The sequence below is a fragment of the Melopsittacus undulatus genome, chromosome 10, assembly GCF_012275295.1.
Source record: "Melopsittacus undulatus isolate bMelUnd1 chromosome 10, bMelUnd1.mat.Z, whole genome shotgun sequence".
Lineage (NCBI taxonomy): Eukaryota > Metazoa > Chordata > Aves > Psittaciformes > Psittaculidae > Melopsittacus > Melopsittacus undulatus.
The window spans coordinates 32,390,466-32,412,626 of record NC_047536.1 but is presented as its reverse complement, the minus strand read 5'-3'; the positions used below and the strand labels follow the sequence as shown (position 1 = coordinate 32,412,626).

The 22,161-nt window shown below is 43.3% G+C and overlaps 1 protein-coding gene across 1 annotated transcript in view; it reads right to left on the bottom strand.

Moving 5' to 3' along the window:
* NTSR1 (neurotensin receptor 1) overlaps positions 1 to 22,161 on the bottom strand; it is a 51,725-nt gene that overhangs the window by 3,425 nt on the left and 26,139 nt on the right. Inside the window, exon 2 of the mRNA XM_005146781.3 lies at positions 9,722 to 9,923. Within this exon, the coding sequence (XP_005146838.2) occupies positions 9,722 to 9,923 (202 nt within the window). The remainder of the gene's footprint in view (positions 1 to 9,721; positions 9,924 to 22,161) is intronic.

Genomic DNA, 22,161 nt, shown 5'->3' with positions numbered 1-22,161 from the left:
CATAATAAAAATGATAAATTAAAGGGTAACCAGAGAAAGATTATATGGTTTTTTTCCTTTCCGATTCTAGCCAAGGGACATCAAATGATGGAAAATAAAATGCAACAGCTCTGAAGGATAAAAGTGCTGTTGGATAGAGCACGTTTGTCAATCTAGATTAAAGACGAGACAGATCAGGCAATCAAGGGAAAGATTTGTTTCCTTTTGTAATATGCATTTCAACCTCTGCATGAGATGACAGGATTCTGGCAGAATCCTAGCAGGAAATAAAGAAATCTCAGTTAAAACATAACACAATAAAAGATAAGAAGAAAATCAAGGCTAAATGGAATAATTATGCTAATTCTTTATCCCAATTTTGCTGTACAGAGAGTAAGGGACACATCACTCTTGTCCTTTATGTGACCTGTAAGGGGCTAGGAAGCAGCAGAGCTCTCTTTCAGAGCTATGCACCACAAGTGCAATGCAGATTTGGCACGTGGAGGCAAAGGCTGCTTTTCCTTCTGCCTTGGGATTGAAAATACTTATGTGGATATGTCTCAGACCCAGACACTGTCATCCCACAGGGACTATGCCATAGCTCATAGAGGAGACATGCGGAAAGATGTGTTTCCCTTTAAAAACACAGTCCAGGAGGAGCAAGTCTGGCTGTGGTTGCATCTCCCCATCACCATAACTCAGACAAGAGGCATGGGGGGGCTTCAGCAGTGGAGTGGGGAAGGAAGGGTCTGTGCCCTGTTTCTGTGGGTGTCATCATTAACAGAGCCACTGCCTAATTTGTACAGAAATAAGTAATTCCTGGTGTCCAGCTCTGTACTTACAGCCTTATTTCAACTCTATGTGCTGTATCTCATAACTAACAAAGGAGATGGTTATATTCTTTTAGCATCAGCCTGCATGATACATGAGCATCTTCCAGGAATGCTGCAAAAGCCATTTATTCAATAAAGTTTCAGGCAACTGAAGGGACATGCTTTGGAAGGAAGGATAGAGGGTCTGGTTTTATTCTCTTTTCCAAGTGAATTCATTATTTCAATCTGAATATTTCTGGCTGCTATATGGTCACTGTGATCACAGATGCAATTCATCACCAGACAGCCTGCAGCTTTTCAGATGCTGTCAGGAGAATCACGCTGACCTGCATCTGCTCCTGCCCTGAGGAATGTTGATGGGACATTGATGGGGACAGCCCCTAGATGACACATTATGCGGGAGTAGTGGGGATGTCCACTGGGAAGCTCAGAGGGAGTGCTGGATGCCTGCCTTGCTCTTCCATGTTTCTGAGCACCTGCTTTTGAGCACCTCCAGGAATTAAGTTCTTTGTTGGATGCTCCTTTGCTTTGCCCAGGATGGAGCAGTCCATCCATGACCCCCCAGCAGAGCCCTGCCAGGGGCCATAGGATACTGTCCAGCTTCTTCCCCTCCAACAGGAACGGTCCAGCATCACATCTCCAGTCCATCTGCTTTCCCAGAACCTGTACAGGATTAGCTGGATTTTCAGGCTGTGAAAGCAGCTTCCCAAAGGGCTCCCAACACAGGTTCATTTGCGCACATCATAATTTTTGCAGAAACCTACATCCACTAGCACTTCCCAGCTGCTTCCCCTGCATGTAGCTCTTTAGGAACAGCAGGATTTGGATGCTTTCTACAGCCAATTTTAAGTCTCACACATCTGCCTGTTAAATTTACCAAAGCATTAAGTGAAAATGGTTTTCTCCTGGTAGAGGATCTCTGTTTCTGTGGCTCAGACAATGCTGTGCTAAATAATATGGAGGCAAGGATCTATAGCAGAAACAACACATATTGGGAGAAATATCCGCTTAACCTCAGCAAACAAATAGTCAATTAAGTAATCTGTGGTAATTCTGTAATATCACATGCAATCACTCTGCAATTAAAACTCTATTAAACACATTGCTAAGTGCATCAGAGACACTTAGGGTCTGATTTGGCAATCCCAGCTGGGTAGCACGCTGTGCGGTTCTGTGCCACCAGCCTCTGCTGCACGGATTAGGAGACCCTGACCTGTATTTGTCACCCTTAATCTGTATGTTTCAGTTTTATCATACAACAGATCAAGAAGATTTAAGGTGGCAATCCTGTCTTGGTTTTTTCCCCTCCCCAGGGATGGATATGAAACACGGGAATGTGTTAGCTTTAGTCTAATATGAGCTGCATCTTCATTCCCCTTCTAAATCAAACTCCCACTGTAACTGCATATTAAAACCTGAATTATTGCATCCTCTGGCCTTCTAGTTTGTCCTATAATGGCCTTATTCTCTGCCCATTTGAACCATATCCCAAGGAAGATGGGGAGAGGAGGAAGGAGGAGCAGTTGCGGATGAGCTCTTGTTTGTTTATTGCTCAGGAAGTCCTGCAGAAGGAAACATATATTTTGTGTGACATCCTTTTCATTGTGCAAAAGAAGATTTAAACTGTGCCAGTCTTGATTTTCAGACTAAACTGGATGTGGAAGCAATTCTGGAAGCTAAATTGTATTAGATTGCACCGAGTATTTCATTTTACCTTATGTGTATCCTGTAGCTGAGGCTGGGAGACAGCCCTTCTCCAGGGCCAGCATCTCAAAAAGCTCATGTTGGGTTAACATGAGCACAGAGCAATATATCATGTGTAAAAATACCATGCTAAGTGCTCGGAGGCTGGTTTGACTGAGCATAGGAGCCACGCTTGGGAGGGACTTTCAGCCGTGGTCTCTCTTCTGGGGCTGTCTGAGGCTTGGTGTGACTCAAAGCATCGGGACAGTGATGGGTAATGTGCCACTGATGCTGACTCATGCAGGACCCCAGGGATCTGCTGCAGTACAAAGCACTTGGCTGGTGTTTTCCTCCTCACTTTAGCTCTTCTATCCCCTCCAGGGTCATGCTGAGTCACAACTCCATGGTTTAGGGTGGCCCTTAGCAAAGACATCCCTCATCTCTCTCCTCCTTTCTGTCCAGGAGAGGAAGAAGAGAGATGCTGCTCCCTCTTTAAACCACTTCTGCTGCTGACGGAGCATTCAGAGAGGCTCAGATCTATGATAGTTTCATTGAAACTATTTTGGCCAATTTGCTTATTTTTCTGTGCATTTCGAGGGCAGCTATAACACATGCAGCTGGGGAAGAGCGTGTTGTAGTCTCTGAGCAGAAGCAGGAGCTGTTTGGGTACACACGGACCCATCTGAACAACGTCTCTCAGCCTTTTCTGCATTTCAGCTCATCCGCAGCTGTGTGTCTCCAATGCTGCCCAAGGAATGCACGCTCCAGCTGGTACTGCTAACATATATGACAGTGTTATGGGGTTCATATCAGGGATTTGCATTAATGTCAATTTTGGGAGAAACCGTTCTTGTGTATTCAAAGCTCCTGGGTTTAATATGCTTATTTAGTTGATGCTATTACAAGAGAATCTCTTCCAAAGTGGAGCAAGAGTCACTGTGCCATTTGATATGAGAGATGGCCAAAGCTGGGCCAAGTGTAGATGTAGTTGGCACTGCCAAGTTAAACCTTGAGGCGCTGTTTATGTTAACATGATGCACTACCTGACAGGTCATAGGCACTGTTTATTCCAGCAGGCCCCAAAGTAGGGATTATGGGAGCTGCAAGGGTGGGTATGAGCCTAGTAAAATTAAAACTGCTTATGCTGCTATTTGGGTCACAAGGCTGCAGAAAGGATTTCCATAAAAGTCGATAGTAACCAGATTGAGGAGCTATATGCACCAGTAGTACTCAGGAGAGCAAAGAAAGAGAAACTGGGAATAACAATGGGCCTGGGGAGCCCTTGGCTCCTTCAGACACCCCCGAGAACACAGAGCATTTGCTGGATATAATCCCTCTTTCCTCTTGCACGTATTACTGAGCAATGTAAACGTCAGATTTGACTCCTCATTTTCCATTCCCAGCAGCCAGAGATCTGCTTTTTATCTTTCTGTTTCATTTTCCTTCTTTCTATTCCTACTGCTGCAGGATTGTCTCTTTCTTGGATGAAGAGGTAGAAGATGCTAACTCTCCTGAAAGGAGCCATGTTCCCCTAAACACTTTGTTAATGGCAGTGAGACAGCACGGTGAATAGACAAACCTTCTAGCATGCAAAACCAGCATATTTTACTCAGACTATACTCTCCAGCCTTGATTTTCAATGGCTTTAGCTGACAGCTTTGAAAGTGGATGTGAATTCCTGCTGCTGCAGGTGATTACAGCATCCACTGGTTTCATCCCTAAGGAGCAAGGCAGAAAATGAAGGTTAAAGTCCCCCCCAAGAAGAGGGTCTGGCTAGCAGTGCATCACTGCTGACCCACTGCAGACTGGGGTCTCATCCTCTGTTTCCTTCTAAAGCAATTATTTATTTTGGAAATTAAACAAAAAGTTGCTTGATTCCATTTAAACTTTATTCCTGCCATTTCTCCAGGGGATATGCAGGTGTTTGGAGGAGAAGGAAGAAGAAAGAAAGAAAGAAAATTTCCTTTTTGAAGGATAGATAAGTGCTCCTGTATTCTCCTCACCACCTTCAAGGCTATTTCTACTTGGTAAGATCAGGTATAATCTGAACTAGCATCGTCTGCAGCTCCTTCTTCTCTTCTCTCCAGTTCTGGGTTTCAAGCATCCTTTGGTCCTCCAAGTTTTCCTCCAAGAAGGAAGTGTTCCAGAGGGACCGTGGAGCTCTATTCACTGCATGCTTCTGCAATGACTAAGGCCCTGGCCAGACTTTCTGTTTAAAAACACATCAGTTAGCTTTCTAAATGCTCACATTGACAGGGTTTTACACCTGGAAAATCCACTTGTAGGGCAGGACAAGCCTTAGAGTTGTCTTCAGAGATGCAGCCATAGGAGCCTGAATCCCAGCTGAATCCACTGAAGCCAGAACTGCAGTGCCAGGGAAAGGACATGGCTTAGGAGAGGAGAACAAAGTACCCCTATCCTGAGAGGTACAGCCATCACCCCTTCCTGCTCCTCAGAGGGTGTTTATAGAGCGCTCTGATACTGCTTTCTTGATGTCACTTGGCAGGCTCTAAAGTAAACCTACATGTACAAACATCTCAGGGAAATATATACAACTGTTCTATAGCTAATTTGTCCTCCCAGATTTCAATGTGACACTTGAGCTGTTAAACCCAACTTCCACTCACCCTTAATATCACAGCGCTTTTGCTGAACTCCACTTGGAGCTGCTCAAGCTTTTTATCAGGGATACAAACTGCCGTGAATTTAGTTCCTTTCTTCCAAAAGAAATGGTTCATGGACAAATCTGATTTCCTTAGTATACAGGAATTATGAACTATATCTGCCTAAGGAGCACATTTGCAGGCTGGTGCTCTTCTGTGTATTGTGACTGCCAAGTATTAGCTATTTGTTATTCCTGGTTGCGAGATGATTACACTAAATCTCATAGCAATATTCTCCTGAAACAGATAGCTCAGGCTGGGAGCATCAGAGAGGGGAAATGAATGAACTCTTCAGAACATTCCTGCAGAAAGGGAATTATTAATGCACAAGTTAATGAAATGCAGGCTGCATGGATGCTTCATTAATACTTGGCCTTTGTCTAGTGTTACTTGAAGAAATACAGACCCCCAGAAACCATCATTTACAAATTCTTGGATTTTCAGTGAAAGAATACAGTCTGACTTCAGCTCCTAAGAAGCACCTTAAGGAGACATCACCCAGCCAGCTGTGGGACACCAAAGGATATTCTTGTAATTGGTTAAATCTTTCTAAGTCCTTTATAATTGCTTTCACTAAGCAGCTTCTCTAATGGAGCAAACGGTACCTGGAACTGATTGCATTTTAATAGGCTTAGTCAATGCCCACCCAGGGACATGCAAACTCTCCTCTTGATGCCCATCAGTTTGTCTCAATGTTGTCAGAGCTGAGCTGTGCCATCCAGTAACTGCTTCCTTCCATCCACAGCCAGAACAGATCTGACAGGCGGTCAGGGAGGTATTGAGGGCTGCTCAGTGAAAAACGGGCTGCAGGCTGGTGTATTGATGGGACATTTAATCCTTGTCACAAAACGGTCCCCTTTTGAGAAGACATTTTGCCCAAACTGTGCTTTCAGCCTGAACCAAGCTCAAATATCACCTGATTTTTCAGTGCTGTTTGGAAATGTGAGACAGATAGGGAAGATTTATGTTGTCTTTCTATGTCTGGATACAGCATGTGATAGTGTGCACAGCATACATGAGGTTTTACCTACTGAAGGCTGCTTATTTGAAGGGTACGTGTGTGCACAGCTCTGTTTAAGATTTATTTAGGATGTTATCAACTCATCAGGCAATCAGAAAATACTCATCCTTCCATGAAGCAACACACATGGCCCAAGCAATCAGCTCTCATCACTGCAGTATAGCCAAGGAGTAATAACAGAGATTGGAGGTGGTTTGCAATTGGAAACATGGAATATTGGATGGATGAAGGAAGGAACAAAATCTCGTGGTGAGAGGTATGTAGCAGCAGCGCTGATGGAGACTTTCCCTGTTACCCTCACTAAAGAGCTGGGAAGCTGCCAGTACATTGAGCTGCCTGAATTTGGATCCTCACACCTGGTGAATGCTGACAGCAGAGAGGGAATTACAATCAGGAATCACATGGTTACTGAATTAACGGGTGGCTCCTTGGCAGCCGAGCTGATGCTTTCCTTGATCCCAATCTCCCTAATTATTTTGTACATGACCAAAGTCAGACAGAGCCAAGAAATACATAAACGCCACCAAATGATGTGCATATTTTGAATGAAGCTGTTGACCTGAACGTTTTAGCTCCTACTTCAATGTCAATAAAATACACCATCTCAGCATGGAGGGAAGAAGGAAGGTGTTGGCTGCTCTGATCTCATCCAACAGCTCTGCACACCATGAACTGCAGAAAAGGTCTTTTTTGGGCACTAGTTCTGAAACATTTCAACCTTTAAAAAGTGTATCAAGCTCTTTGTACTTCAAGCCAAAGTTCACTTTTGGAAATGGAAAATAACTTGATCCCTATGGAGCTCAGATTTTGTGCCAACAGTTCTATTAGTGTAGACAAGTGCCATTTTTCTTTCCCCATCCTCTTCTATATATGAGCCTACGTGGTTTTGGCTGCCATGGGCCCCAGGTTAAATCCTTTGTGTCCATGTGCATTTTGCTACTTTTCAGACAGCTCACAGGTCTGATTTATTGAAAGAAAAAAGAGCTATAAGGAATAGGTGACAAAAGGAAATGTGAGCCAAGCACATCCAGTAATCAAGTGCATCTGCAAAATGAGATGCAGCAGGATTTCACTCATGCTTGGTAGATAAAAAAAGCCTTTCTGCATCGTGTGGTGAATCACAGACAAAACTGATGATGAATTTCTTATTTTCTGGGTCTTCCTCAGTGCAGAGAAGGAGGAAGCAGCCACTCTTTCATTGCTTTCCCAGCAGGGAAGGGAGTTCAGCCCTGTTGCTGAAGTGACACTGCAGAGATGCTTTAACATCTGTGCATCACTGCCATAGGACCCCAGGGTGCCACATCTGACCCATTTCTGCACCATTTCAGGCTAGATACTGAAACCCCCACACTTTTGCTAACTTTTCTCAGCTTTTGCAGTACATAAAAAAGCAAAAGTTTGCCTGGGAAAGGAGAAGAAGTAAATTAAACTTCTTGGACCTGTTGGTGAGTGATGCTCTTCCACCACCACTGAGCAATGCCAGAGAATGGCAGGTGTAAATTCAGGTCTCGCACTTATTATTCATGAAAAGCTCTCTCTTCTTGATGTTTAAAGAGTATACAGTACTAAAAGGAGAGAGAAACGTGTGAGATGTTTGTAGCACAAGTGAGAAAAGGCAACTTCTCACTTAATGGCAGCAGGAGGAAGCATTAGGAAACAGAAAAAGTAAGCAGGGAACCAAGTGACTTGCACAGCCCCATCCTTGCAGGCTCAGCACTGAAGCAAGGCTCACACTTTCTCCCCCTATTGATAAAGGATGTGGAAGCAGTAAATATCCCAGTCCAACAAGATACTTATGGGGAATTCCATGTCCTCTGGTGTTTGTAGTTCTTTTTCTCAGTGGGCATTTCCCAGCATGGTATTAGGAGCTGTGATGCACATGAAGTAGGAATAATGAGCTGCATAGGACATATCCCGTGTGAATAACAGCTGGAAAAATCTTGTGGAGATTCTTGGTGCCTTCTTGAGGGATTTATTTCCTTGCTGGAAGAGTGGCCTTGGCCAAAGCTCTTCAGCTACCAAGAGCTTTGCCATTAAAAGCACCAGTCAGAAAGCTCCCTGCTAACTACTCCTCACCATCTTATGTGACTCTCACAGCTCAAAGTTTGTTAATAACAAACAATCACAGTTTGTCAGTTATTTTTGGGTACTACTTTTGAACAACTTTTGCTGTATTGTCTGTTTAAGCTACCAGACACTTTGGTCTTTTCCTCAGCTTATTTCATTAAGCCATCCACTATTTTGCAGTACAGCTCCGTTCCTCGGTGCAGGATCTTTTATTTAACCTTTGTCTGGACCAAAGCTCTGCAGTAAAAGAATAAAGAGGTAACAGGCAAGGCTCAAGTTGCTGTTGACTAAATCATTAAAATGCTGGGCTAGTTTTGCTTTTTCAGAGTCTCTGTGATCAGGTCTGTTCTTCAGCTCTACATATCAACAGACAAAGGCAAACAAAAAGGTTTCTTTGTGATTACCTTAAATGTGTCTATTTGGAAGGCTAAAAAAACCCTAGATTGAATCTCTTTCTGTTCACAGTTCTGTCTAGCTTCTCCATGAAGTTATGAATACCCATGACCTAAGCAGGTCACTAATGGCCACTTATGTTCCCAGTTATAAATGTTGTTTGAGACACCACATGTGCAAATATGAACCCGCTATTGTATGTGAAATAGAGGTAAAGCTATTTTCCACAACAAAGCTTGGGAATTTGGCTGAAAGATGTTTCAATAGTCAGCCCTCAAAAGGCTGCAAGATTTAGTTAAAATCATATAAGAAGCAGCTTTTTTCTTCATATAAATAAATAAGGGTTTTGATAAATCTTAAACACAGCCATACTGATTTGGCTTGGGGCAAAAAATGTCTTTGTGGGTATTGTGGCTGCAAATACTCTGCAAAACACTGGGTGCCCAATAGCTGGTGGGAGAAGGTAAAGTGCAGCTCTTCAAACAAAGTAAGTTTGGGTCTAAAACTACACCAGTCCCCTGGTCACACTCAAAGCCTAAACCCAGCCCCAGCTGGAAGAGGTTCAGGGTAGAGCTGGCCAGGAATAGAAGAAGGAACAGGAAAACTTGATGTTATCAGGTTGTTTCTGCTTCACAGAACATGAAATATGTTTAAATGTTGGGTTTTTTCCTGACCAACTAAGTAATACTTAAACCTCTTCCTTTTGCTCTATGATTTTTTTAATGTCCTTTAAAGGGAGGTTAGAACTCAGAAAAGTGACACTAGGAGAAAAAGAAAATAGTGGAAAATAGAGGATAAAATTCCCTAGAAAACTCTTGGTGACTTAGAAAGAAAAAGATGGAGAAGGAAAGAGAGCAAGGGGACAAATTATATTTCCAAAGTTTGGGGCTATGATACAAGAACGAGACAGTGTTGGAAAATGTCAAAGCATTTGGGGGCAATTTGGGTTTCCAAAACCAGCTAATTTTCATTTAAGATAGGTTTAGGATGAAAGTGCTTATCAATTTCAATCTATTACTCTTCAAATTGTATTAACTTTGACACTTGTAGCCAGTTCCATGCCAAAATATGCCAGTACTTACGTAGGACCCTCACGCCATGCTTCAAGGCTTGCACGCGGTTGGGCTCCATGGACATGCTGAGCATCGTCTGCTGCCCACCGATGGTGCAGACCTGGTTTTCCTGGGCAGCCTGCTTGAACATAACCATGAGCTGGTTGGCGATGATGGTGTTGAGCACAGAAATGACGACCATTGGGAACACAAAGGAGATGAAAGTGTTGACCTGTAGAGGAGAGATGTGGCACGCTTAAGGCATGAGCAGGATCAATGGAGCAGGAGATTGGGTTTTATTCCTCAAAGCAACAGAGAAACAGCCTGCAGTGGAAATCTTTTCTCTCTTCTTACTCTGCTGGGTTTGACTTTTGAAGGCTTATTGCACAGAGAGAAAACTCGAACGCCACTCATACATGTCCATAAACATGGCTTGAAACTCAAAAACCCCTAATTCATTCTCATTCATTTATATTGCTTCCCTCTTTCAGTGCAGTTCATTGCCAGAAATGTCTAAACTGAAACATGCCATTGATCTTTTCATCTTAGGAACAGCAAGATGCTTCTTAACATTCATTGTGCTTATGGTGACTCCTAAATAACAGCATGTTACTGTATTTTTTCTTTATTACCAGCACTCCTTGGGATCTTTTTTACTTCCTGTTTTTTTTCAATGGTCTCTCCTTCCCTTGTGTATTTAATGACAGCATTTTGTTATCTCATAACCAAATTACCCAATAAACCTTGTGCCTTACAGGATTAAAATTGACCAAAATAAACAAGTGGAAGTTGTAATGTTATTAGTACAAATTATTTGATTACTACAGTTTTGATAAAATTAAATGGAGGATCAAATTAAACACTGATTGAATCGAGTGCAAGTCGCTGTTCATTTCAAACAAGACTTTGTGAGTCAGGCCTTATGGGCTGTCTAGAAGCCCTGCTGGAGCTGAGCTTAACAAACGGCAGGCCAGGGAAACAGAGGCATGTGTGGGATTTGCCTGTATGTCTGTGGTGAGGCGGCCATGGTGGGATGGTGAGCTGCTGTGGTGGGATGGTGAGCTGTCTCTATACAGTTTTTGTGCTCAGAACTCCATGTGTTTAGCAAAAGTACCAGCTGGGTTTCGTCTCTCGCAACCCACATGGTGAGAAGAACATCATCTCTCGTTTATGCTGGTGATAATAATAGAGCTCCTTTTTGGACCGAGGAAGTTCCTAGATACACCTCACTATTACACACTGTTAATGGCTTCTTTTGTTATATATAGAGCTTTTTTCCTAAGCTTTTAAGATATCTCAGAGAGGAGTTATCTTTTGGAGTCACCTTGACAGGCTAAGAAAGACCATTAAGCAGTAAGGATCAGGTTCTCAGCTGGTACAAAATGACATGGTTTAACCAAGAAAGTAATTTGTGCTTGTAAAGGACCTATTTCATCTATTCAAGATGTAGTTGGGCTGAGCTGGCACACACTGGGGTGGGAATGATTTGCTCAGACTTACCAGGTCAGACTAAGAAAGGAACCCTGTAGGTCCCCATTCCTATTTCTATGGGTTTAGCACCTGAATTTCCTTCTTTCCTACTGCAGAATGATGTTTGCACATCAGTAAAAGGAAAGCTTCACTCTGCCACTTGTGCTTCAGAGTTTATTTGCTTTCATTCAAAACCTTTGCCTTAGCTATAAATTAGCCTTGCCTAATGTCATCACACAGAACTCAAAAAGTCTTTTCTGATCTTTCTTTAAAGCCTTGATTCATTCCATAATTCTATTGTGAAGTCTTTAAAGAACTTGGCCAATTGTCTAGAATAGCACTGACTTTCCTTTTTATAGATTGTTATGGTAAGAGTGAAAGCTCTGTGCTGTAATAATGATTTTTTTCCCCATGGCTTGATTTGTACCAAAACTTTCATATAGTTAAGGGAAAAATCAGTGTTTTCCCCAGAAGCAGAAGGTTTTAATCTGTGGAAGGAATTATCTGCAAACACAAACTCTTGAGGACCAGAAAGGCTGGAAAAGCTGATCCCCCTCCTGCAAACCCTCTGTACTCAGTGCTTCTTCTAGGAAGCTGCTTGCTGGGTTGTGTGAGTTTGGACCCCAGTACTGAAACTCGTTACATCAGTGGGACTAAAGCATCAGTGGGTAACTGTGGGAGCTTGTGGGTCCTTATATACCTTTACAGATCACATTGGCCCTGGGAAGAAGGATTTAGACAGTGTCCAGGTTCATTTTTGACCTGAAAGTCTCAGGTGTTATGTTGGCTCATCATTGAAAGGACAGTTTGTGCAGTGCTGGATCTAAACTCATTCTGTGCTCAAGGTTGCTTGGATGCACAAAAAGTTGCCTGATTCTATCATCTTTGCTATCACCAAGCATGGTTCAATCTCCTCTCCATTAAAATTCATGTGTTTGCATCAGTGTAAACCCATCAGATCCGAGGTTCCTGCTCAGCACCATGATGGGCAGGGGCATGCAGAATGAGCACAGTGAAGAAGCACAAAGCTGTGCATAGAAAGGCTTAGCATTGACTGCTCTCAAGTGTAAAAAACCCCAGCACCTCAAACCCTGTAACTCTGTGCTAAATCCTCCTAAGAAAAGAGTAAATCCAATAATGCAATGTCTGCACTGGCAGGAGAGAATGAAACACTAACCCACTTCCATGCTGCTGTCACTCCAGTAATCAGTTCAATCCTTAAAGTCTGGTAGCATCTGTAGGATAAGATTAGTCCTCAGGACCAAATAGTGTTCTGTCTCATACAAAACAACCACCTTCCCTTCCAGCACCACCTGAACAATAACACTCAGAGACCTGAATCACTCTCCTCTTAGAATCATAGAATAGTTAGGGTTGGAAAGGACCTCAAGATCATCCAGTTCCAACCCCCCTGCCATGGGCAGGGACACCTCACACTAAACCATATCACCCAAGGCTTCATCCAACCTGGCCTTGAACACTGCCAGGGATGGAGCATTCACAACCTCCTTGGGCAACCCATTCCAGTGCCTCACCACAGTAAAGAATTTCTTCCTTATATCCAGTCTAAACCTCTGCTGTTTAAGTTTCAACCCGTTACCCCTTGTCCTATCACTACAGTCGCTAATGAATAGTCCCTCACCAGCATCCCTGTATCCTTTGAAACAGAAACATGGGAGAGACATGGGGGGGTGAACCAGAAACATCAAGTGATACAAAAGCGGAAGCCAGTTCTTGGCTTTGTGACTCTTCCTATATCTATGGTACAGAAAACTGTTCCCCAGCTCTGCTGACCTTCACATTGATGTGATTTGCTTTTGCCAAGTTGTCCTTCAAATTATCTGGTTGCTGTGGTTTCCCTGGGTTACCACTAAAAGCAGACATCCACTTATAACAGTGATGGAGAAGACGAGCTTATAACTTCACTCAGGGATTCCCTAAGGAGGCTTCAATGAGTCCTCTAAACCAGAAGTTTGATGAAGGTTTATTCTTTTGTGCTCCAAGGCAGCTTCTGTAGGAATAGAAACTTAAGGACCACTACAAGGAGATGGTTTTTCCATCCCTCCTACAAGCCCAAGCTTTTGTTATATATGTATCTAAGGAAAGGAGTGGAAATACTACATCTGTTACAGGCATTTACAGCAAAACTCGATTCCCTCAGCTGATTGTTCCCTTGCTCCATCGGCACGTGGCCTTGAAAGGGTATGGAACAGTTAATGAGTTTTTGAGCAGGTTTTACAAGGTCTTGGAGCACTTGAGTGGTTGAAAGTAAAAGATTAGGCTAAAGGTTTTTCCCTGGAGTTACAGCAGCAAGTTAAACACATCCACTGCAAGTATTTATAATGACAAACAGCCGCGAATCAGAACTACTCATAATATTTTCTTTGCAAGGGTTTTGCTGAGGAAATGTTCCATTACTGAGACCGTAAAATATTCCTGAATATGTGTCTTGTGTGCTCCCTCAGGCTTTTTCTTTCCTAAATAAGTAAATAAAGTCCCACAAAGCCAATGAAGAGTGAAATGCTGGTCGCAGCAGCAGCGCGGCATGGAGCATCCCATGGAGCAGCAGCTGGGATCCCCTGCCAGCAGGATTGGATGTGGGGAGCAACTAATATTTAGGGATAATTTTGGCCCTGGGTTATGACAGTGGTTTTGTGGCAGAGAATAGAGATGTTCCTTTGTTGCCTGATTAATGAGGTGACAGAGGAGCCAAGTTCTTGCTGTCAGTGCCATGTCTCTGGAGACACAGCCCCTTTCAGCAGTGAACTGGGATGATCAGAGCAGTTTTTCCCCCTTCCTCTTCAGGGGTGCGAGAAGCACAATTAAAATGGAGAGAAATATGGATGATTGTGAGAGGGTAAAACCTCACCAGGATGATTAAGCTTCTCTCATACTTCATTTCCCTGCTGCACACCTGCTTTCTGGCTGGGAACTGCTATGAACTGGCTGTCAGCCTTTCTGCTTTCCACTGAGGAGGAATCTCAGTGCAGAGCCCTCCTCTGGTCCAGCCACCCCCTGAGCACAAGCCTTGGGAAATGGTTGAGAAACCCAAAAAGGACCTGAAAACTATCTCAGGAGGAAATTTGCCTTTGCTGGTTTCCTGGAAGTGATGCTGGATAGGACGGAGGATGCAGAGCATCGTTTGAGTTGCGGCTCTGAGCAAATCCCACATAGCTGGGTTTTAACAAGCTACCACGTTCTGGTTCACCTCATTTCCAATGGAAATGAAAAGTAAATTATCCTCCCCCTGATTGTGGAGGCAGTATTGTTAGCATATGCCAATCAGAAAAGCACATTCTGCTACATCAACATTCGGCTGCCAAAAACTCTTATTTGACTAAAAGTACTTTACAAAATTACCAGCTATTTCATTCATTGGCCGGAATTAGCAGGTTTTTAACCACCCAATGGATAATTCCAGACTTTAATAAGCACAGTACCACATTCCTGGATACATCAATCTATGCAAGACAAAGCAGGAAGGGGAAAGGCACGCAGTGTTGACATGCCAAAAGGAGCATTTGGTCATAGCACTGGTGTTTAATGTTCACAGGATGTATCTGATGAAAAATCCAAAGGGTTTTTTTTCCCCCTCAGTAAATGAATCACCATCTAATTAAACCTCGTCTCTGCATAGCTTGCCAGGTTTCCATGCCAAGTATCTCACAGTTATCAGGTAAATGCCATTCCTTAGATACAACAGGGCAGGGGAGATCTGCATTTGTAAGTGATGGAAGCAAATAACTGCCTCTGTAGCCAGTGCCTGTTAAGGGAAGAATGTGGAAGCTAAAAACTGTAGCCTAGGGAAGGAATTTGACTCTTTTGGAATATTTTTAGAGGAATTTTATTAATTTCAGAGAGTGTTAGCACTGGATTTTAGTTGAAAATCTTTCCAATGTTTCATTTCTCTGGTCATTCATTTAATAAATAGTGCAGATTCAAGGAGGGACCTTAAAAGAGTGTGGATGTGAGAGAATAAACTAAGGAATAAGAAAGTCCTTATCTTGGATAAGTGCAGCCTGCTATGGGAACACAAATCCTGGATAAACGGGAACAGTGCCCAGTGCTGAAACCTGTGTAAATCCGGAGCTCTAACAGTGCAATCGAGCAGGAGCTCCATCTTTACACACTGCCAGTTTTAAGTCAGGCATGTTTGCCTGTCACGTTTTATTTCTGGTGGCTGCTATCTCAAGCAACCCTGACAGTGTGATAGGATGTGACACAGCCGTCACCCTCGGATGGAGGCTGACAGTGATGTGGATGGGTTGTATTAGGTGCCCGTGCCCAGAAGGCCTTCATCAGTTGTGTGAAATAACCCTCCCCGTGCCTCAAAACCAGGAACAGAATCATATATCTGATATAGATCCAGGTGGTGGGACATTATATCTCATCTTTAGCTTAATGGGTAATTAAATGGTAATCAAAGATGCCTAACCCCAACAAATATTGTATTGGGTCTGTGTGACAGTGGGGGAGATACAGGGGTGGCTCCTGTGAGAAGCTGCTAGAAGCTGAGGCTCTGTGCAGTCAGCCCTCTTCTCAATGTATGGGCTGGTCCTGACTCTTCCCATCCCACACCAATCCACGTGTGAAATCCTGGAGAACAATGGAGTATCTGTAAAACACTTTGAAACACAAATTGGCCACCAGAGACACCCACTCCAGCAGTAGCAGAATGTGAACATGTGAATTGCTCTCATCCCAGAGAGCTCCCCTGTTCATCTCTGGGAGCTGTTAAGCAGAGAGGTTGAGAAGCACCTTTGTTCTGCCCCTTTTCAGAGGTGTTAAATACCAAACCCAGACATTTCAAGTAAAGGTTACCAGGATGTGAAACATTCCTCACAGGCACAGGTATCTGATGTCAAAACGTTTTGATCACCTACGAATTACAGAGGCAAACCCTGAAGCTAGGACACAGCTGCACAGGGACAGGGGGATGGATGGCAGGCACAAGCAGCTAAACCTCTGGGAGCTGGGGCAGTGATGTGGTGTGGGCATGATCTAAATACAGAGATGAGCAGGACATCAAACGTGTCATTCAAGGGACAAGAAAAGCCTCAGATGCAGGCGCATCCTGTTCAATCTGATGAAATAACACAGCAAGTTCTGCTGATCTCACAGCCAGAATCGACCTTAGGGCTTAAGCTGGGCAAACCTGTGCATTTCAGACCTCTGCAGGAGTTCCAGGTTTCCTGTTGTTTTGGATGGGGTCTGGGAGTAGGGGACTGCAGGTACTGTTGAGGAGAAATAGAGCAGACAGGTATGAAGATAAACTATCAGATGAAGATGACGGATGCTCCCAAGTGACAGAGAGAGGTCCTGTCCTCATGATACTCCTGCCCTGCAGCCATTAATATCAATGAGACTGGTAATTAATTGCATGGCAAGCATCTGTTGCTGACACATCCATTTGCTGGCCTTTTTCACTTAATGAAACCCCCTCAAAAGACAACTAAGGGGACAATGCAAAAGGCTTGTGCATGAGCTCTGGCTTCTTGCTTCTATTTAGATGTTTCAGGGTTTGTATTGGTAGATATGTCAGAAGAAAATACAGGTTACTGCAGGGCTTACAGTGACAGCACCGTTTGTGGTCTGTGCTGCACTTTGAGATCTACAAGGTACAAGTACCTGCAACCTACTGCAGAACAGGACTTGTTCAGTACAACATGGTGATGCGGGGGAAGCACGCATTCTAGTGGTCCTCCCTCTCTCTGTGCTGGCTGGAAGCCCCCGGTGCTGTCTCCAACTGGGTAACACCAGGCATGAACTCTTCCAAAGGGCTTAATTTAGCTCTAGCACTGAGATCAAGGGGATCTGCTTAAACTCTCTTTTCATTAGCATTTTGTGTTTGCTTCAGAGCAGTGATGTTTTCCTGGTAACAACCCTTTTCTCTTTAGATCCATGGCTGTCATGAGAGAACAACCAGTTAGTGTGGATTTGAGATATTAAGAATAACCAACATGTAACATTCTCAAGCCTGTGTGTGGTCCCAGACTGAGGAACTATAACGGGAATGCAGAGCAGCTAATGATCTCGAGAAGTTCAGTTAATCACATACTCTGCAGGAGTTAATCAGATTCAGAACAGATGGAAATAAACTGCATACTGACAAAAAAAATCCATCATATCTCTATGGCAAAAACATTCCACCAGCTTTCCCATTCATAAATCTCCCTCCATGCAGAAAGCTTTTGTTCATAAAAAACAACATCTGATGCAGAACAACTTAAATGGGTCCCTTGCTCATGATGGGTTGGCAAAGATGGATAATGGTGGCATTCCTGAGCTTGAATGGATACCCAAAGAGATCATTTAACCCCATTTCTATGCATAATTACAACCCTGTGGCCTAAAGTGTTTTCAGATTTATCATAAGTAACAGCAAAAAGGTATGAATCATTCATAAGTGCTTGATACAAAGCTTATTACTGCTAATAGCACACAAGGGTAATACCTGAGTAACTCCTTAGGGACCCCAGAGCTCTTCACTTCCTTGCTAAATGCCAGAGAACTTTCTTCATTGCAACTATTTATGAAAGAATATTTCCTCCTTTCCTGATCTTTGGACACCAGTCTCAGACCTGAATGGTTCTTCTTATTCAAGCTTCCAAAGGGAGATAAAAGTAGTGAAACTGAGGAAATACTGGAAATAATGGACCGGAGAATGGGCCAAAAGGAAGGTTTTGAGGTTTACCACTGTGTGCTGCTGAATGCCTTGTTGTACATGATGTACATGATCACTTGATAAAACTGAAGGATAAAAGAATGTTTTTTGAGAAAGATTAAGAATAAAGCAGTCATCCTCACTAGGATTATGCTTGATGAAGATGTAGGATTCGGGGGTCTTGTACATCTCACTTCAGTTAATCTAGAGCATCCTGCCACTGATTTAAGAGGGATATGAGGAAGCTAAAATGGAAAGGGTGTTGCCCAGGATGGTTGCTGCCTCTCTGTATCTGGTGAAAGGAGGAAGAAGTGACAGCACCAGCGATGATCTTCCATCCTATCAGCATCAAATCATAAGCTTCAAATCTTCCCCTCTTCCTCCTTCAGGAAACCTTCGTTCCTAGTTTCCTCTGATTTGGTACCTTGAGCTACAAGTTAAATGAATTAAATTTACCCAATTTTGCTTGCAAACAATAATAAAGTCAATTTGCTCACTGTCAGTTCACTGACCTCAGCTTTGCTCCTCAGCTCTAGTTATCCATAGCCCTATTTAGAGCAATATTTTTGGTTGAACAAAACCTCAGTGAATAATGGCCTCAATTTTCCCTTTGAACATGCAGGTCTATGTTACTATATCTCCCTCACCCTCCCCAGCAGCTATATTCTACTGAAGGGGAAATAATACTTCATCTTCAAATGACAGGTGGGAAATATGCTTTAAATTATTCACCAGTGCAGTTGGATTTCAGGTCTCACTGTGGGTATTTTGGTTCTTCCTTCTTTTCACCAAAGGGATATCCCCATCACCTATCACAATATATTTAGTTTTCTCCAGTTTTGTCTAGCTGCTTGTCAGCCCTCTAAATATTTAATGAAGATTCATACAGTGCCTGATGCTCCTGGCATCTCAGTAATCCTAATCCAGGTTTTGCAGTGATTTTGGTCCTGTCCTCTTGCCTTTTTCCCCCATTGGCCATCTCACAAACTATGGGGGCTCAATCCAAAGAAAGTGCTTCCATGGATGGTGTTTCCCCTGGCGCAGCTGCTGCTCTCTGTTGAGGGTAGGTAATGATGCCCTTGTCAAAACTAAGAAAATGGTACTCTTTCCTATGCTGTCAGCTGTGAATGCAAATGCACAGCACACCCAAGGCTCCTGCTGTGCACGTTTTGCAGCTTGAGATGGGCACAGGGGTGGCAGCCACCACAGCCTTAGAGAGAGCACAGAGCACACGTGTGTGTTAGGAGTGTATCCCCATGTAAATAAATCACAGCAGCTGATTTTGTGAGCTGATGCCTGGCTCCTTGCTTCTCTTGTCATTTCATACTTCTTTGGTTCATGCTTGGGATAGTTGTTGCAATGAAGGAGATTTTTACTTGGATATTGTTGCACAGATGATGTCAAATAAAGAATCAAACCATAGTGACAGTCAATTATCCCCCAACTTTTCTTATTCTGGTAATACTGAGTCATTTCATCCCTGCTAATTGAAATAGATGGCTTTTGCCTACATGGGTATGAAGTCATTTACAGGGAGCAAGCCAGCGTGGGGATTTCTAGTCAGTGTTTAGGAGATGTCGTGGTTTAAAACGAAGCAAAACCCATAAGCATGGGAGTATAATAAGCAAAGATTTCTAACTGTAAAGAGATGCAAACAGTTAAAGCAAGTGGTGCTTGCTTGCTTTCTTCCCACACTCTTGGTAGATGGATCTTGACAGAGAGGAATGCGAGTCTGATCTGTTCACGTGGTGCCTATCAAACTTCAGTTTTACACCCAGCATATGCAATGCTGCAGGCAAACAGAAGCTGGGTGCTGGGCTCCAAGCTGGGTCCAGGCGTGTGGGGTCCAAGTCCTATAGCAGGGCTGGAGCATGGGTGTGTAGAAAAGCAGTGACCCCCCTCTCCTGCTCTTTGTGGGGATGGATGACAGGAAAGCACACACTCATTGGAGCAAGAGTGCAGGGTAAGTAATAAACCAGCTCCATCCCCCAGGATGATACTGGAGATTTAAAGTAAAGACTTTGCTATAAACCAAGCCAGCCACTAAACCTTCAGCCTGATGCATGAGGCACACACACCACAGAGGAATTCAGAGCAGAATTAGTTTAAAAAAGGAAAAAAGCAACAAATAGAAAGAACAAATTATTCTTCTATTGAAACCCACATTGGATCTCATTCTGGTTTTGCACGTTCTGCAGGTGAGGTGGAGGCAGATAAGAGTAAGAGGTGATAGTAGTGCCTGAAAGACGAGTGGGATCATGGCAAAGAACGATTTATCTGTTGAATTATGTTTGAGGATGAAATCTTCTGAAGCTATGTGCAATATTTCACAGATGCTGAAAAGTCACATTATTATAGCTGGTAAAATAACAGCTTGTCTGCTTAAAATAATTAGTAGTTGACAATTAGGTTGAATTTTAAACCCATGAGGAGCTTTGGTTAGCGCTAATAAACGTTGATTAAGGTAGCAATTAAAGTCTAACAATCTCTCTGGGGGTCTGAACTTTAAAGCTGAAGTTTTGAACACTCCTCAATTTATAGGGATAATGCTCAGCTTCCTCCCCACCCAAGCTGCATTATTAAGCTGTGGCCATGCAGATCTGCCTTCATAGTTTCCAGTAGCCAGGGGCAGCAATCAGCACCAACCTTGGTCTAACATCTGATTGACATGAGAACCTTGGTACAGCAGGGACATTAAGCAATGTGAGGTTTTAGCTTAATGTTAATGCTGTAAGACCATCTTGAGATCCCTATTTCCAGACATCTCTATCTCTCCTTTGAGATGCTCTGTTTGGAAATGTAGCTGACCCCACGTAAATAAGCAAAGTCAAGTAGCCCTGACTGCGTTCATCTATCCCAAATCCCCCTCCTGCTGCTCTGAGGAACCCGACTATGCATCATTTAATCAGAGTGATTGGATGAGCCACCAAAAAGAAGTGTTGACCAGGTAGTGCCTTGAGGAAGACCAGAATTACCTCCCTCTGTTGTGCTTGAGCAATGCGACCAAGGCAAATCAACCACACTTTTGCTTACAGACTTGTTTTAGTGATTTATCATCATGGAACTACTCACAATGGTCTCAGGTTCTTTATGATCTTATCAAACATGAGAAATTTCAGTCACTTCCCTGCAGTTTTCTATTTTCAAAGGAGGAAAATGCATTTGTATTTCATGGAGCACCTCAGTGATGTTGGCCATATCAGTTTGTTTTTTCACTCTTGCTGTAGGCAACACATAAATCTAACACAAAACCAGATTTGTCTTTCTTCCTTTATCACACGCTTGCTGTGTGTCCTGCATTAATTACATTTCATTCCCAGTTCATAAGCTGAATGCCAGTGGGAAAAAAATAGGAATAAAGTAAAGTATGAATTGGGAGTGACTTGGTCCTCTTGTGCTCCCGGAATGAATGGGAGTGCATCAGCTCTGCCCTTGTCAGGCAGCTTTAATCACCAGATGTATCATTGTGTTGCTATATTACAGTCTGTTTTTCCAGGTCTGTTCCTGATGCCTTTCCTAGCCCAGCCTATGTGATCTGAGTGTGGCTGCTGTTTTCTGCACAGCACTGCATGTTCCTTAGTACATTCACTAAGTCCATCCATTGTGAAGGGTATTTACAGCATCAGGGAGATGGAGAGGTAAGGATGTGAAGAGATGGAGGAGGGAAGGGAACAAATCTGTCCAGAAGGTGAGAAAGAAAAGCCCATTCACTCTCAGTGGATGTGTGTATCACTTCTTTTTCCTTTCTATACAAATGACTCAGATAAACGTGGAAAGAGACAACAGTGAAAGCACCATAGCCAGAGATGCTCAGAGCTGGTTCTTTTTCCAAAGGAGGCTTGAGAACTAGGCACAATGATGCATTTACTTCTGAGTGAGCAATTCCATGCCTTAAGCTTTGAGATAGGTTGCTCACAGTGTAAGAAGGACACAAGGATTGGCGCATCTGGGAGCTGGAGCCACAGTGGGCCATCAGAGACCATCAGTGAGCACTGACTTGGCTGCCACACTGCTCATGGGGCTTACAGGGGAAACTGCAACTGCCGCAAGAGGTGGATATAGTCATCTTGGACATCTCCATCCACAGCCAATACTGCCTTCCACAAACAGGGGTACTAAAGCTGGCTATGGGTGCTGTGATGGGCATTCATGGTTGCTGTGGAGACATCAGCTTGGTCTTTAACCACTGTTGTATAGGAAACCATGAGCTCTCAAAGAGAAAGAGGAGTGATAATTCATGCAGACTTCCAGACTACTTAAAAAGACCTATTTAATATTTTTACAGTAATACTATGCACTCTGCTGCTCTTACTGCAGAATTACAGGTGTCAGCCTG